This window comes from Dermacentor andersoni, chromosome 5 (genome assembly GCF_023375885.2).
Source record: "Dermacentor andersoni chromosome 5, qqDerAnde1_hic_scaffold, whole genome shotgun sequence".
Lineage (NCBI taxonomy): Eukaryota > Metazoa > Arthropoda > Arachnida > Ixodida > Ixodidae > Dermacentor > Dermacentor andersoni.
This window is the reverse complement of record NC_092818.1, coordinates 12,248,895-12,267,838: the sequence shown is the minus strand read 5'-3', so window position 1 is coordinate 12,267,838 and position 18,944 is coordinate 12,248,895. Positions and strand designations below refer to the sequence as shown.

At 43.0% G+C, this 18,944-nt stretch overlaps 1 protein-coding gene across 1 annotated transcript in view; it reads right to left on the bottom strand.

Moving 5' to 3' along the window:
• Positions 1 to 18,944, bottom strand: part of LOC126530124 (alpha-mannosidase 2C1-like) — a 241,787-nt gene that overhangs the window by 166,192 nt on the left and 56,651 nt on the right. The window contains exon 6 of the mRNA XM_050177562.2: positions 10,891 to 11,018. Coding sequence (XP_050033519.1) covers positions 10,891 to 11,018 — 128 coding nt within the window. The remainder of the gene's footprint in view (positions 1 to 10,890; positions 11,019 to 18,944) is intronic.

The following is an 18,944-nucleotide window of genomic DNA, read 5'->3' as shown; positions in this document are numbered from 1 at the left end:
CATTTTTCATGTCCACATCCGTAGGCAAAAATGTGGGCCCAGATGTAGTGCAATATCAGGTCAACCAATGGCGGAGTTGTGAAGCAGGCTTCAAGCACTTGGCAAAGTGAAGCGAAATGTGCATACGAACGCATCAAGGTCACGGGATACAATGGGACCGCACGTGCAAAAGCGGCTTGACGAAAGAGCTAGTGGTGTAGCCATGCATGCAAGGGAACATTTGACTCTCGAACCCTACGAGCTCTAGTTCCAAATGCTAGAGCCAGGGACGAATGCCATCGAATGTGCTGATGTATGTGGTGTAAAAACCAGTGATGATATACTAATCTTCACCGTCTACATCAACCCTGGAATATCCAAAACAGACATTGAGAACTTCAGTGCTTAAAGTCAAGGGGGGTCCAAAGGGACCTGGCCCCCCTGCCATTTTTCAAGAAGGGGCTCAACCCCCTCTCGGCAGGTTAACTGTAGCACAGTTGACCTGCCGAACCATTCAACTGTAGCGACCCATTTGACAAGCACTTGAAGTTATTTTATTACCATATAGTGCTTTCTTCAGGGCAACATGAATTTTCAAATTTTTTTAACAATAATTTAGTCGTGGTTAGTTGGGTTGATACATGTATGTATACAGGGTGTCCCAGATTACCTTAGCCAGAGTTTAAAAATATGCAAATGCCACATAACTGGACAGAATCAAGGTAATGTTGTTTGTCATCGCTTGGAGATACCTAAATTATTTTTTTCATTCCACCTAACTAGATAATTAGTCTTAATTAATTTATCAACTCCTCTAATCCTATAATTAGATGCAAAGTGCCAATGAGAAAACTGTAGAGTGACATGAGCATGTGTGAGTGTACACACGCTATACTGGTCACCACCCCATGAGGGCCCCTCCCTCCACTGTAGAGAGACTTCAAGCCCCGAAGAACTTCATGCAAAAGCACTTTGCATGGATGAAATAAGAGCGAGGCACAGCAGTGGTTATCATCAGCAACTTTAATGTTGACAATGCAGAAACCAACAAGAATAACTGGCTTGTATTAGCATTATGAAACATCATTCCAGCGCACAATTGAACACGGACAAGAAGAGAAAGGCAACACGAACGCCGGACTTCAACTGAATTTGATTCATGGAAAGCAGGGCTTTATGTACCCAGGGGGAGGGGGGGGGGGCTGCTAGTGCGCAGGACCACCCAAAATAGTTCCTTGATCTAGGCAACAGTCATCAGAAGTGTCAAACCAAAAGAAGAAAGGAATAAAAGCAAAAGGTGAAAAAGAAGGTGGAAATACCTTTCCCTCTATTTTCTTCCCCTCTTTTTTACATCACTCAGTACAATCTTGCTCATCTCCCGCCCTACCTAGCTGATTAGACACACCCGTTTGCCCTGAGATAATCAAGTTCTTTTTTCCCGAGTACATGAGAAGGAGCACTGACACAGTAATCGTTTTCATTGGAGATACAAAATCCTTCAAAAATTTCCCGGTTTTTCTGATTGCTATATTTGCGCAACACACATGTTCGTTTGAAAAACGCCTTGCATGCTGGCTTGTGCGAGCAACGGCAAATGTGGTCGGCGAAATGACCAGCACCACTTAGTGAAGTAGCATTCCTGCGATGCTCTAGCAAGCGTTCATTCATTCGTGTTCAATCGTGCGCTGGAACGATGTTTCATAATGCTAACCACAACCAACTAGCCCAGCTGTCCATACTTAGTGGTTTGTATTGCTTGTCAGGGACAACTTTGGACTCACATGCTACAACAACCTTAATAAAACCAACCACGCAGTACAGATCATGTTTGGATTTGGTCTCCGCCAAGGATGTAGTAAAATTGCCACAGAACCCATCACGGTCTACCACAGCGACCACAAAGCAATTATCACTACCATTACTGCAAGGTAATAAAACATTTCATAACCCTATCAACAAGTGTAGTGGTTTTGTGACAGCTCCCCTGGACATCCACTTTCACGAGAATGGGATGGCGAGTCAATTTTTTGGGTTCTGTGAGTGGCCAAAACGAATCTGACCCTGACCCCCACATTCTTATATTACAGTTTAGACTGCGCAAAACCACCATCGACCACATTCCCACATCGGCATGCAAGATTTGCCACTGCGATTCGCAGGTCTGTGCTGAATGCGATTAATTTGTGCTTGCGGGGTTAAACATGACACTAATGGACTCTGATGTTCTGCATGCTAAAAGCCACTTTTGAATCTAACAGCGCCTGACTGAATCAACTCATTGCCGACACATAATAATCAGTTGCAAATGGCACATTGTAACAGACATGCGGGGCACATTCACATGCAATTCGCAGTACAATTTCCCTGTTGGTAGCACGACTCACATCCGTACAGGCTGGTTTCCTTCCATGCTGCATTTCTTCTTTATCATGAATAAAAATGCACAGCAAGCATTTCGACAAGCATGATGTGCACTGCAGTCACCCAGATGTTTAGGGTTAGCATTGCAATCCTACATGAAAAATTCAGTGGTTTCTGTCAGCGGCTAAAGAGAGGATTCGTAGATGCTTCCTTGATTTACTGTTCAGCTGCGCTCATAGTGCATGCACACCTGCATGGTATGTGCACACAGCATGCACTCAGCGGGGAGCGATAATGTGTGTACGCACACAATGCTGATGCTGCAGCTGTGGAAGCCAGAGTGTTGGCCTGGCTCCGACAGAGTCGACTGAGCAGAGCGGATGATAGTGCGATGACTTGGCTTGTCACTTTTGTCGCCAAACGCCATTCTATGCCTTTGAAAAACCTTCTAACCCTCCGCACACAGGCCACGCATATACGTCAATGTGGCGACAGCACGGCGGCAGCGGCGCCAACGGCAACAGCACGAATGCCCTTTGAGTTTTGTATTGGGGGCGAGCTCCACCACTAAAAAAGCTGACGCCACCGTTGGTGTGATGTGGCATAAGGGATCACATGGACACAGCAGCCACGTTGGCTGCTCCGGAAGCGCCGAAGCAAGCTGAAAACAAAAGTTTGAAGTCCAACCTGCGCCGCGTTTCTGATTAAGTGGTGAGGCTTAACCACATTGAATGTCAACTTAACAACATCTGAAACTACTATAATAGGTAGTGGCTGCCTTCGGAGGCGTGCAGCATGGTAGGCTACTGCTCGGTGCCTCAGTGCTGGACGTACGCAACGGAGCCCGGTGTCAGCCTTATTCACACGCAGGTGCAGGACAAGGGGCTGCATGAAGCTTGGCTCACAAAACTCTAAACTAGCCGACAGCCATTGGCTACAACTAGGGTATGCAGCAAGAACAGACACGAGAAAGATTTCTGCTATGGTGCCGGGACTGCGATGTTCGGTGAGTAGCAGAAAACGCGCACTGAGACGCTCGCCTGCGCCCGCTGCCCGGCTAATGTCATGACAGTTTGGTCTATGAACTTGTTGATGCTAGATACTGGCAAGTTCACTGGAATGGAAAGGGAGCGGTAAGACGCACATTAAAACAAGGCATGGTCATGTTTGTGTTATGAATTAATGCACTGGATTACTAAAAAGAAGCAGAGGGAAATCGCACACTGAGAAGACCAATAAACATACAGTGCGATGCAACTTGAGAAATAATACTGAAATGTTCAAGAATTTAGAAGACAAAAAAGATTGAATCGAGGTGACGGCACATCACAGTCATCGTAGCTAGGCTTCAAAGTCTCTATAACGAAATTATTTTTGAACAGTTCTGATAGCGTCTACGCAACAATGGTTGCTTGTGTACTGCCAAATGCTCGTATGCTGTGGCCTAAAGCTTACGGCACGGTGCGAAACGCGCTCACAGCGAAAGCAAAACATTGTGCACGGACATGCATGCAGACGCGCAGTCTGTCGCTGCGAACCCGTGCAATCGCTGCATTGAGGCTTCATTTTGTTATGCTCCATTTGGTTATACAGACAACCCACTATGAGAACGTATTTCACATAGTTTACTCTCAGCATTTGCCTACCTTTTACGCAAGAAGCCCGTTTGGGAGACTCCATCGCAGCGATCACGCAGAGTGGTGTTCACTGTACGTATTCAGTAAAGAGATAGCGTCTGTAAACAATTCCGTGCTTTCACTTTGCCCAAGATTATTATATCGACAGTCATAAACTTCCCTCATTTTGAGAGTACTTAGATAAATGTCCAGGAGAGCTGCCGCATGGCGCTTTTATGGAGTGCCGTAAGCAAAACCTACGAGGAGCACGCCACGTGATCCCTCACTACACAAGGGAGGCGCTTCAGACAGATGGCAACTCCGTAAGTCTTCGCCCCCAATAGTCGTTATCACAATAAAGACATTTTGAATGCATAGCAAAATTCTGCCTTCGATGTGGGGTCATAGAAATGACCAACCCTCCCCCAAAAATGGGGGTAAGTGAAGCTTGTCCTCCATGCACCTGACCTCCGTCACGGTTAAGTAACCCACAGATAACAGCGCCAAATTGCTTCGGCCTACCACTCCCTCAGCTCGGGATCTTATTCTCGTTGCTGTCGGATTGCCTGGGCTCAGGCGGCTCTAACGACTGGATCAGCACGCCGGTGGTGCGCTGTTTCATGGGCGAGTTCTCGCCGCCGCTCATCAAAGGCTGCCCATTCATCGGAAGAACGCACAATGCGTGGCCGTCTTATCCATTTTCCGAGACTGAACTGAACGGAAATGAAGCCGGCACAGGTTGCATAAGACCCTTTCCTTCCCTTTTCCTCCCCGGCGGAAGCAGAACAGCTCTGGGTGGTTGCATGCCTGGCGTGAGCTTATGTAGCTGGAATACTTGCTAATGACTCATGCTCCTGCACCAGCACACCCGTCAACTCATTAAACCACCCTTTCCCGCAGCTGCTCTGCTCTTTGGGAGCAACAGGGTTTTCTTGCGTGACCACGACAACACCACTTGTGAGGCAATACAAGCTTCGATTGAAAAACATTTCGCAGTGCAAGTGATTTGCAGCATCCGTGTGCAATGAATGAGTAAACTTCGGTGCATTTAACACGGTCTTGAAGAAACAACTCGGTAAATTCCTGTTTATTGCAATTTTTGGAAACGGCCCGAGACATGTGAAGTTTTTAGCAGATAAGCTTCAAATAGGCAAAACAATGTGGTGTTGGGCTAGCTTGTGATACTGAGAAGAGAGAGAGAAATAGAAGACAAGAAAGGCAGGGAGGTTAACCAAACACACATCCGGTTTGCTACCCTACACTAGGGGAAGGGGGTGTTGGGATGAAGAGAGAGAGAGAGCACAGTTTGGCGCACAGTGATACTGAGAAATATACATGTGTGTGGAATTGGCACTACAAAGGAGTAGACGGCGCTCCATTGTTCTTCTTCTTTACGGTGTACATTCCCCACACATGCTTACTTTTTCAGATAGGCATATTTTACATTTCCATTTATCTATATACTATATATTAAGCTATTTAGCCATTCCCTTTGAGTTCGATATATCCAGGATTGACTGTAGTTGTGCATTTGAATAATTCTGACAGTTTTCCTGGCCCCACAAAGCCAGAATTAATTAGCTTTAATAAGTGAGCATACTAGCATGTGCATGAAACCCTATATATTTTTAGTTCTCGAGCTTTTTACCAAATAACACTCATTAGAGACGGAGAGAAAAAAACATTTATTAATAAATACACAATAAGAGAAAACCCCTGTTGTAGTTCTGGCAAGATGCCAAAGTATATCTGGTAGTATAAATATCCCTACAAATTACACATGAAATTTTAGGCAAGCAAAACCACACATATGTCACTGCCTGGTGTCCACAAATTATATTATAACAGGGCCCGCTCAATCAGGCGGGAGCTGGACAAAGCACTGCTGGCCTTCAATCTTACAACCACCAATTTTCTGCTCGCACACCATCCGCGTACTGGGCATGTCGTTGTCGTCTTTTTTGGTCGGATCACTGCGGCACGTAGTAGCACACTATGGGGCGCCCCTTCTACCCCCTTCTACCGAGGAAGCCGTGAGAATGAGATGAATGGCAAAGAGTGGATGGTAGTGGCGCGAAATGCACGCGGCGAGTAGGACTGGCTCTGTCGGGAGGGCATGTGACAGCAGAAATGACTAGAGCGTCAGAGTCAGAATAGGCAGGCTTTAGACTGTAACGGAGACCGTATCTTCCAGGCCCTTGATGAGCAATAGAAAATATTCAGGTGCACGCTTGAGTACCTTGAATGAACCATCATCCAGGGGCCGTAAGGGAGGACGCACAGCCTCGTTGCACACAAAGACATGCATGCAGTTCTGAAGGTCACAAGTGACGTATACACGATGGGAAGAACGTAAATGTAGGGGGGGGGGAGTAGGGGATGACAGTACACATAGCACTGCATAGGTGGTAGGCAGTCGAAAATATCAGTAGGTACGGTGGGTGAGTCGGAGAATTTGCCAGAGACTCGAAGAGTGTCAAGCATAACGAAAAGAAGTCGCTTGATCCATGATGAACGAAAAGTAGAAGCCATAAGTGAAGCCTTCAGTTGGAGGTGAAAGCGTTAAATGATCCCACTGGATATCGGTTGATGAAAGGTAGTCTTGATGTGATTGATGCCGAGGAGCCAAGACAAACTGGCGAACAATGTTGGTTTGATGACCACGGTCGGTCGCCATGGTGGAATGGTGGTGGAATGTGGACCGTGGACCGATTGTAGCGGCTAATCCAGAATGTGATGAGTGCTCGAGCTTTTGACTCCGTCGTTATGTCCAGGAGGGGCATCGCTTCGGGCCATCTGGTGAACCTGTCAATGCAGGTTAACAGTAGTGATGATTCCCACAGAGAGGAAGGGCGCCGACAATATCGACGTGCAGATGGATGAAGCAGATGTCTGGGGAAGGGAATGTGCCAAGTGGAGTCGCAGTGTGGCAATGCACTTTAGACTGCTGGCAGTTGAGGCATGCGCGTGACCAGCGACAAACGCCTACGCTGATACTAGGCTCCACATAATGTCAGTGACATCAGGATGGGCCAAAGAATGGAGGGCATCAAGGACGGTCTGGCAGTATGGGCGAGGCACATAAGAACGAGGACATCCGGTCGACGCATCACAAACAAGGGGCACGTCACAGTCAAGGAGCAAGATATCTTCAAACACCAGAGAGGTGCTGCTTGTGCGAATCAGGTGGAACTCGATGTGACTACTCTGGGCGGCAGCCATGGCTGTGAAGTCAATGACCAGTCGGCCCTGGTCTGTTGCATGTGTGGTGGCACAAGAAAGTGCATCAGCAATGGTGTTGGATTTTCTGCTGACGTGAGTAATGTCACTGGTGTATTCAGAAATTAGTGTTGTACAAATATTCGGGTTTTCAAATAGTAGTTTTGAATAGTACGCTAGTCGATATTTGCTTCGAGAGCAGCTGTAATATTCGTGCTTTTTGAAGTGTTGGCAAACTTCTGGTTGCGAGTTTGTTTACTGTCTAATGCAGTCAACGACCCATTTTCCGGACGCCCGATAATTCAGACGCCTTCGCAGCGCTGCAATGGTACCCCATAAAATCAATGCATAAGAACGTCTCAAATTTTGAACACAAAAACCCGTCACCGTCTGATTTTCCAGACTTTTTATCATGACCACAGGTCCAAAATGGTATTGATCGATGCCACCACCGCCGCCATTTCGATTACCTCATTGCCTGGTACAGGTGCTCTCGCACACAGATCCACTGGCAGCCGTAGCCACCACTGCGGCAATGCTAGGCCTAGCTACATCGCCATTCGTTAACAAGCTTCTTGCAGTTTGGTGCAGCGTTTTTCATTAAACGACTGACAAACAATTTTTAAGGACCTAGTTTTTTATGGTACCACGCAAAGCTCACCCTCGGTAATGTTTACACCTGCGGTGGTCACTTCCAAAAGCGCTCGGATGTGTTGTACGCAGAATTTTTCAATCTGAGCAGTCTCTCAAAAAGTAAGAGTCCCTCCTCCAGCAATGCTGAGATGTGAGAGTGATGTCGATATAGCCCAGCTCGCAAATTGTGAAAGCCACCCATCGTTCTGCTTTTATAGGAGTGAGTGTAACTGTGGTTAACCACCTACATTTTGACCTTTTCAACCACTTTTGAAAATAAAAAGCTGGTACAATAAGTTCACACTGTTGTACACACCTTTATTATATTTGTCCCGCTTTTTTCCACCAGCACACCTATGTCATGGTTGGCTGGCCCCCATTGTCATTGTTATGTTGATAGACGAGCCAATCCAACTCATCGAAGGCACAGTAAGTGCCACTTTTCTACTCACTACAAACAAAGGCCTGTCTGCACATTGTAAGTAAGAAACAACTTATAACAGAGAAAAGTGTACTGCATTTCAATGCTAACAAAAAGACCAGGAACCACGTACACTAATAGGTCACATGACAGGCCTCTTATGCATCATGTTTTTGATACTTCGGGCACCAAAGGTCATTTTCCGCGACTCTCAGTGAAGAATTAAAAATATAAATGCACATTCAATGAGAAACTATGGCTCGCTTTAGCCACCATAATAGGCAATCTTTCCATCGGCGGAGTTATCTCGATTCATGTTCTGAGCACTTGTCTGTCCCTTTAAAACAATTCACCGCTGTTAGCAATGGCGCCAATTGTGCCTTTATAATCCTCGCCAATGGCTTCGAAGCTCGGAAAGCCCTATACGTTGCATAATGCCAGTTTCCGGGAGTCAGCTTCGCCTCAATATAGCAGTGTTACACGGCGAAGCACGAGCGCAGTACTGAGGTAAAGCATATCAAGAGTAGGAAGAGGCAATTGCCACGGGATACAGTATGTATTCCTTAACCATACACACGTGCACCCACCGTCTCCTGTCACAGTAACCGATACGCCTAATAATTGTACTGGTAAGTCCTCAGAGCTATTTCAAACGTTCCTGTGGCAATTCGAGCGCTTAGGGGCAGTTCAAGGCATGCATTTGTTCTTTTCGATCTGCCCGATTTTTTGGATGTTTTCGAGGCCCCTAGGGAGTCCGAAAAAACACTAAGGCAGGACGTTTAAAATAAAACTAGACTTACACATTTAGGAAACTGTATAAACATTAAGGTAGGAACTTGCAAATATATTAAAAGTAGTCATTCCATCAACTTTCTAAACCAATGGGCAAAAGAAACTGAGCAAGGAGCTCCAGATATGGTGCCTAGAAGGGGGCAGTGTGACGGGCGGTGTATCTGGGAATATAATGAGCTTCTAAGTGTAATAACGACAGAATTATGGAAAGAGAAACAACATGTTCGTTGCAAAGGAAAAAAGAAATCGAAAAGCTGGTGGAACAGGGAGGTACGAAAAGCGATCGCCGAATGACAGAAAGCATCCCGACAGCACAGGCAGGCAAACAAAGCGCAGTTGTCGCTAGGTGAAGTGGCCAGTAAATGGGAAATATACCAGGAGAAAAAGTCTATGGTTCAAATACTGGTGTGTAAAAAAAAGTTCCCTACCGCAGACTCAGCTAGCTAATCGCGCACTTGGTTAGAAAACTAGCCCTGGTTGACAGCGGCCCGCGAATGTGCCCCTGTGGACCAGAAACACGCGACGCAAAGTAGGACACAGGCGTACACTCGCCCCAAGCGACTCCCACGCAAGAAAGGGTGCCTCGCAAACTTGGGGGAGCAAACAGACACACAGCCTTTCTCTTTGAAACGCAACTTTACTCTGTCAACAACACAGGCTACTGTATACCGCCAGGGTCATAAGATGCGGGGCTTGAGGCAGAGGGAGAAGCCTGCGGTCAGCGAATGGGGGTCGAACCGGGGGTGGCAGCGAGGCTGCAGGCAAGCAGCCCGCCACTTGCGGGATTGTCTCCTCAATGTGTTTCAGGCACCTCGGCTTCTGAGAAAAACAGGGCCTGGTAGTGACGGCGCCGTGTTCGTTGCTTACAGGTGCAAGCAAAGATAAAAGGTGAAAGTGAACGTTGATTGTCAGAAAAAAGGAAGCCGTACCTAGAATGTTTTAGAACCACATAATATTATTAGGGAAGAAGTCAACAATACAACATATCCTAGAGGAAGATGGAAACAAACTGGATGGGCAAGCGGCGTTGAATTTAATCCGAAAAATAACAGCCGAATCTTTTCAAGGCAATGATAAAGTTGCTTTTGAGGAAAAAAAGAGAATGAAAGAGAACCGTATGGAAATGAGCTGGTGCTGACAAATTTCAACTGGAAGATAGCCGAAGAGAAAATTCCTAAGCGCAGAGCCACAGGGCTAGACAAGGCTCCTGTTAGGCTGATTAATGAACTAGGACCAAAAAGTAAGGGAGCTCTGCTGAAAGCAGTGGAAAAAACTTTAAAAGATAGAAGAATACCAGACAGTTGGTGACAAAGTAGAATGAATTTAATTTATAAGGGTAAAGGGGGAGAAAGAATTCCCTCATATAGACCATTGACCATTACATCGACCATTACAGTCCTTCGTTGCTTGAGAGAGCTTACTTACTGGTTCCCTTAGTGCGCTGCCTCAAAAACTTCAAATGCGGCTTCTGAAGCCAGCCTAGTTATGGCTTCACTCATTACCTCTATGTCATCTACATATCCTTGTTCTAAGGCTTGCACTACAATGCTACCTCAAATATCAACGCACTTGTTGAACAACAACTTATGATTTGTGGTTTATACTGGCATTTCAGGGTCACTTGTAAGCTGCCAATTTTTATCACACAGCAACATCTCAAGAAAGCTTGTCCCTCTTAGCTTAAGAGACTTGTGAAAACACTTGTAAGTTAATAGTTAATTTTGCATGAAAGAACTTTGAGCTCGTAGTTGAAGGATCAGATCATTCAAACTGTTTTTGCATTTTTCGACGATGCTCAATTGCCAAAGGTCGGCCGTAGTACCGACTAGCTTTATTCAGCACGATGCTGCAACAACGAGCAGTTCTTACCTTGGCAAGTTTCCATCCATCTCGACCCACGTGCCACCCACTGGGATGAACTGCCCTTTTTTGGTGTAGTGCTGAATTCTCTCAAACAATGAGGGGTAGCTGTCCTTGACCCAGGAAAGCTGCTGTGCCTGCCATAAGAACGTCTCATTTCACAAAGCAGTGCACAGTAACACCAAACGCGTTAGCACAAAGCCCTCCCAAAATATTTTTTAAACTTTCCAAAAATTCATTTTTCAGGATAATGACATGTAACCATGAACAAGTTCATAGAAACAAGCAAGCACACAACACTCAGACTAGTTCCACATGTGCCCGGTTCTAGCACGCACCCAATTTCTGTGGATTTAAAGTAAGAGAATAAAGGTGCACCTTTATGTAGCATGCCACCAATTTATAAAAGAAAAAATATAGCATACCAACGACATACTTGATCAGAAAAGATTGACACATGCAGAATTTGCCTTCACGAAAGAGAATTTGTTTTTTAAATGAGCTTTCATAAAGAAAGCGGCACACTGTCGGTGCATTTGTGCTTCACTGGCCATTGGTCACATGAAAGCGGTGTTCTCGAGCGATCACATTTAGAGATACTACTATCACTATCGTGAGATTTTACATAAATGTGCATTGGACTTGTTGAAGTTTGTGGCCAACAGCGTTCCTGGCACTGTGCGCAGATCGCGAGTGTGGCACAGCACCATAAAAGCTGGCGGCTGTATACACCAACGTATTCGGTGTCGAGTCACGCGAAATCTCACAAAAGTAATGGCATCTCCAGAGTGATTGACCAGAAATAACGTTCCAGATCATAGTCATGGAAAAAATTTGCCCGTAAGAACCTTCATGAAACCACGCTCTGTCGCCATCGTGCGATGGTGATTGACACTGCGTCTGATGGTAGGCTGTTGCACACGCCGCAAATGCAGTTTTGGTTTTTTATGCGATTGTAATGCACCATAGAATTCTCAAACCCATTTTCTCTCAAAAAAAGTGTCCGCTAGATTCAGGTAATTACTGTACCTATATGAAGCAATACAGAAGGCTGGACATGTTGCTATGGAAACATCATGTAATATTGCAGAAGATGCAGAACAACATAGAAGGAAACACTCCCCAAAAAAAAAGTTTTGAAAAACAATCAGAACCAATATAATATGTATAATCTCAGTGACACGATCAAACCTGATATGAATTTCACGATCATACGAATTTTTCTAAAGTTCCATCCCAAGTCAATTAGCTTACAACATGCTAATTTGCATTTTGTAAACAACTTTTCATGCTGTGGCGAATTATATGAACAATCAAGCTGTCACAAAGAAAAGTAAACAGATTCACTTATCTTGTGCAAATCATCCAGCAGCGGCAAGGATGCAGCAACAAAATAAACTCGAGATAACCAGGTAGATTTTGAAATGTCAGCCTCGGAACACGCGAAATGCACAGCTTGCTGCTACCAAATTGTGTGCAGAGAAAATGCACCAGTAATTTAAATTCTCATCAGCCAATGGGAATGCTCCTTGCACACCAGGTGACTACAGTAACAAATTGAGATGCCAGTTTTTCCTTTTTGTACTTGCTTTAGTCGCTTTCATTTCTGCATGAAGAAATGCAGAACTGTAGATATCTGAATGTCTCAACTCTTGTGTTTGCGGCGATACCAAGATGGCGGCACTGCATCAACGGAAAGCCCCACATGCACAATCAGCAATGCAATAACACCTCCTCAAGACAGATTTTCATACCGATTTCAAAAACAACATAATAAAATGTGCAATTTCCTCAAATACTGCTGCATATTCTTCCAAATATTTTGCCATGAGACATAGAAAGGTTTTAGAAAGGTGAAAAAAAAATTTTTAGAAATCAGCAATCTTGAGAAAGCCAACCATTTTATTGCAGCATCCTCTGCAACATTTTTGGGTGATATGAATTATTGTGCCATCCCAAGAGATTCGTATCTCCAAGATTCTGCATAATAAAGGGTGAAAAGTAACAGCAGCAACCAAATGCATATACATATATACAGCAAGCAAGCAAGCAAGATATATAGTCATTGCTGTTACTTCTCGCTTTGTAGTACACCTATAGGTGCAGTTTCTTTCTTTTTTTCTTCTTTTTCAATAAATTTAGAACTTCTGCATGATCCTATTTCTTTTGTGGTGGTACATAATATAACTAGCTGAAGACTGTGCCATGCCCATGGCTGATCGTATGCTATTAAAAGCCTTAGCAGGTTGGTGAACACGAACTTTCCACAGAAGCCTCCAACCAACCCTGCCCATCAAGATTCTACAAAGGCTTCCTCATTTACTCAGGCCTATACATTCAAACTTCAATATAAAGAAGTCACATACGATATAAAAATAACTTCATTATACATATTTGGTATTTCTTACAAGCATACACGATGATATTGGCGGAAAAAATTACTATCACACCTATTTGAAAGAAACGAAAGCATTCTGCTCTGACAGGCCAGCAAAAGGTGCCCTGCATATTTTTATGGTCCGTTGTCACATAGTGTGAATATATGGCATGGGCAGCACAATAAGTTATATACATAATGAATACATTGTTGTACCAACAGGAAAATAAAGACTTAGGAGGTCAAGTAAGAAACGATAGGTCGAGCGCTAAACTTAAACTGATTTTATTCTTACAGCAGAGCAGGGAGAATCAACAAATTCCCATGCATATATCAGTGTAGTCTAGAGGGATTACAGTGACGTTTTTAACAGCTGAATCTTGTTGCCGAATAGAAGAACGGACGTATCACTAATACAACACATACCTCTCTCTTTTATGTGATATGCCTCTAAAAGTTCCCTTGCTAACATATCACCACTCCTGCCAAGTATCTTAATCTCACGCAGTAATTTATTCACATTACCCCTAAAGGCCCTCCAGGAGAGGGTATTACATAGGGGGGGGGGGGCATCTGCCTGCCTGCTGGCATCTGCCCGCCAAGCAAACCATGCAATGCGCAGTTAAATGTGCATTACCTTCGTTAATTATGGACAATTCATGCTCGCGGGACCTGTCATTGACGCACCTCCCCATTTGTCCCATGTAGGATTTCCCACATTTCAGCCGTATCTCGTATATAACGCCTGTTGCACATTTCACGTATGGTCTAGTGTGGTTTATCAGGCATCCTGACTTCCTGTCAACACAGCTTATGCGCAGACACAGTCCAGACAACTTGCATGGCACAAAGAAAACAACTGGCGCACCAAACCTAGTAGCGACTTTCTTCAAGCTGTGGGAAAGTTTGTAGACATATGGCACCAGTGCGGGTTTGCATCCTTCTTAGTAACAGCTGTAACAGTTGCTGTAACAGTTCATCAGTCAGCTGTAACAGTTGCCAATTTATCAGATATCATAACAAAGGACACTTAGAGTCCTTAACAGTGAGCTGAGTATGTCCTTACACAACTTTCTTCTCCATTACCCCAACCTTACGGTTCAACACAACTGACGCTTATTCAAGAACAAAGTTCATGAGCTTGATAACAGGTTTGTTCCACAAAGAAAGGTTTTCTGTAACACAAAGTAAAGGTTTTCTTTAACCAACACAATAAATATCTTTTTCATCATCATCATAATTATGAGTCTATTTATATCCATTGCAGGATGAAGGGTTCTCCCAGCGATCTCCAATTATCACTGTCATGCGATGGGTGATTCCAAGTTGTGCCTACAACTTTCCTAATTTCATGATACCAGCTAACTTTCAGCCATCCTCAAATGCACTTCCCTCACCTTGGCCTGGGTCTACATTGTACTCTTATTATCAACTAGAATATCACATACCCCCATTTGCTCTCTAACCCACACTGTTCTCTTCCTGTATCGTAGCCTTATGCCTAACATTTCTCGTTTCTTCACTTGTCACACGGTCCTTAACTTCTTTATTTCCCTTTAAGTTTCAGCCCCATATGTTAGTGCCAGTATAATGCAATGATTCTACACTTTCTCTTCAAGGATAGTGCTGCTGGTCATGATTTGTTAATGCCTGCCATATGTGCTCTAACCTATTTTTAATCTTTTATAAGCTTCCTATACGAGAGAGGACCCTCCTCCTAAAAAAAAAAGAAACTCAATTCCTTCAACAGAAAAAAAAGGGAGAAAGACTTTCATGTAGGAGAAAAATCATTTAGTTCCCTTCAAAATAATTCCTAGCGGAGTCAATACACTTTTCAGAGCTTTTCTCCCCCTGCTCAAAGCAACTATACAGCTCCTCAAGTTTATTGCTGTTGAGTGCCCTTTGCAAAGTTGTCTTTGCCTCATACACAGTGAAAAATTTCCTTAATTTGTTGAACTTTCTTCTTTAACAATACAAGGAAAAATTGCAGGGAGCTTGGTCTGATGAAAAGGTACATGAGAAGCACTGGCCCATCCTTAGCAGGCTGATTACCACATTATAGAAAAAGCATTCGGATCTGCGGCACCATCACGATGGAGAAACCAGTCGCCCACATTTCACAAATTTTGCTCATTTTCCCTATCATATTCTTTCTTAATCACCTGAATAATTTAAAGTAAAATAGGTGATTGACAATCTGTCCAGGAGGAGTGAATTCCCACTACACAATTCCACCAATGACGAAAAAGAAAAAATGAAACAATGACCATAGTCTTGCCATAAGCACACTTGTCACATTTTTTAGTCTTCGTGAAGAATTTTTGAACAGGTTTGAAACTTGCTTGGTTTCAGAGTCATACCTATAGCACCAGCTTATATCACTTCACTTGTGACAATCTTCAAGATCCGAGTAACTTTCGACGTGATTTTTCAAACTCTGCATCAAACAAGTTTATCGGCCATGCCTGCTACCTTTGGTATACGTTCGCGAAATTCACACAGTGATGTCACAAGCTAGTCACAGTGACGTTAGGAATGTCAAGTTAGGATTCAAAGTTTTGATGTGTGCAGTAACTGCCACTCTTCAGGGTTTAAATAAGGCGAGTTACTATAGTGCTCTCTGACCGTGGTGAAGCAATGTTCGCCTCCATATAGGTAGTGCTCAAATTGCACTTGCACTTCACAGAAAGGTGGTTCTAAGCAGAATTAGACTGTGCTCACAAAAGGTATGTTTGTTTTATTGCCATAGTAAATATACAGACATTCCAGGCGCATTTCTGCCGTCATCGTCGCTAGCGCCCTGACGTTCCGTACAAAGACAAAGGGCGATAACATCCTCGCCGCGCACCGTATTATCTACGTGCTAGTGACAGCGTGCGAGGATAAGCCAACATGGCAAAGCATCTCATGCCTGATTCCACTCTCAAAATCCCTTCCCATGAGCTCTAACTTATGCCAACAGCTTATGAAATCTTGTCAATTAGGTTGCGGCAACTCTCGTCAGTTTTTTGACAAACCATTTTAACAATCACATAGGTGCAACTGGTTGAACGTCAGCCAGAATGAGCATGGACCTTAAGGCTCATTTTTTCTCTTGCAACAAGAACCACTCATAAACTGGTGTATGGCTCTATGCCTCCTCCATAAAAGTTGTTAGAAGCATTTGAAGTGTTCCGTTAGTGGTTTTTGTGGGGACGAATCAAAATGTCAAGCAGATTCGCCCTTATGAACAGATGTCGCCATTTCACAAGAGTAGCATGATGACAGTAGGGACAATTGTCACCATAAACTCGTACCACATTTTACGAGACGGGTTCACTGGTTTTACGGTATAGTACCCGGGTTTATACGGGTTTTACGGTACATTACCCAGAGTTGGAATTGGAGATGGCAGGGAGAGGCCTTCGCCCTGCAGTGGACATAGAACAGGCTGATGATGATGATGTTTTACGGTGACATCAGCATGGCTACTGACTTGTTAAGTGTGCAACTACGCCTACCTTACGGCAGAACAAAGCAATACAATTACAAAGAGTTCTATGGCACCAGTTCGATTTTTTCTGGGTCCGCCCTCATATGCACTCAATCTATTTTTATTTTATGTCATATGCACTCCAGCCCATTTTTTATTTTCTGTAAATGTCCTTTTCATGACCATGGTCGCCTGTGATTTATTTTTAGTTATTTATACATACTCAAGGCCAATTCCTTGGCCCTAGCAGGAGGGGCATACATAAACTTATCAAAACACAAAATATCACACAAATGAGCATAAACATAACACTTACAATACGTAACAACGTAACACTTACAATACTGATTAAATATAACACAGGGATAGACAAACGTAGGACTAATAATTTTGTAACATAAACAAATTTCATAATTATTTCTCCCCCAACTGAAAAAAGATTAGCTCTTGCAGAAAATTGTTAAATTTCAGTACACTGTATGGTAATTTGTTCTACTCTTTCACAGTCATAGGGAAATAACTTTGCTCAGAGAAATTATTTCTTCTGAAAATTGGTGTCAGTGAATGTTCAGTTGTATGTCTTGTTTTCCTTGTAGTAGAAGACTTCACACAATCCAAAAGATTTATTACAATCTTTCCTGAAAGATTGTTGTACAACAATATCAGTTATTTTCCTGCGTATTTCCAATGGGGCAATACTGTTTGTCCTCATGAGTCATAAGGAGGAATCTAATGTTTCTTATTTTCCAAAAATGAACCTTACAGATTTCATTTGTATATGCTCGAGCTGCAAAATATATTTTTCTATGTGTGGGCCTTATAGGATTGATGCATATTTAAATTACTTCTGATGCAGGAATTGTACACTAAAATCTTAGAGCTTACTGAAGCAGCATTCCTAAGCTTTCACTTTAAAAATCTATTTTTTGAAAGATGAAGCACAGATATTTGCAATGTACCATGATAATCTATTGTTCATCGTTACACAGAGATATTCATATTGATCAACCTCAAAAATAGTGTGATTTTGAAAGTAATAAGTGAAAGTGTTGGGATTTTACTTTCTAGTAAACAAAGAAAGACACTTTTTTTCCCCTACTTAACTTCATACTCTACATCTCACACCCCTTGCCAATTGCCAAAAGTGCCGAGCACAAAGACATGTGGTGCTCTACGCAACATATCTTTTTGAAAACAACAGTCATCCACATAAAGTCTAACCGAAATAATATCTTGCATGACATCTACTAAATCATATATATAAATTAAAAATAACAAAGGCCCCAAAACTATCTTTTGGAACTCCAGACAGAAGAGAATACACATTGGAAGAAGAATTCTGAATCTGAACAAACTGTTGTCTATTTTTTAAGTAAGTTGAAATTCATTTGATAACACTAGAGGGAAGTACCAAGTGCTCTAATATGTATAATAATTTAGCATGAGGAACCTTATCAGAAGCGTTGATGAAATCTAAATACAAAGCATCCATTTGACCAGACATACCAAGTACACTAAAGAATACATGCACTGTTGATACTAATTTAACCAGTTAATTGTTGATTTTAATCGACCCAGATATATGTACACTTGACCAAATTCTAGGCACTAACTGCCAATCAGAAATTCTCATTCTCTTGCGCAGCTATTGAACTTTACCTTAGTCTCCTGCATATCTTAATATAAATAATAATATCTTATTATCTATTAGATCATACAGATAATAGATATAAGCTAGCAAACCAGAGAAAAATAATGTTGCTATGACACCTCAGTAAGCACCTTTAAAGAAACATACAGGGTGGCAAATTTTATTTACTATGGCCATTTAAAAATATGCAAAATTAATTTATTCAACAAGACTTTCCCATTTACTTTGCTGATATATGTCAGGCTTGCTGCTGGTGGGCTAGTTGATTTAATTCTAAGTCTATTCACTTCCTGCACTGTCAGCCTAACTTTCTTCTCTTATTAGTGCACCCTGTTTTCATTATTAGGTGACTTCAAATTAAATAATGGATTTTGTTTCCATGCACAAGTTGTTCAGGAGGTCAGGCACGCAGCCCACATTTGAGGGTGCAACAAGATTTGCAAAAAATTAGAACCGTTAATCTGTTCTGCTACTGCATATTTTTATGATGCTAAACATGCAGGAAATTCACCCAAACTAAATTTTCAACAGGCAGAATTAAGAGGCACCAGAGAGGCTACAAT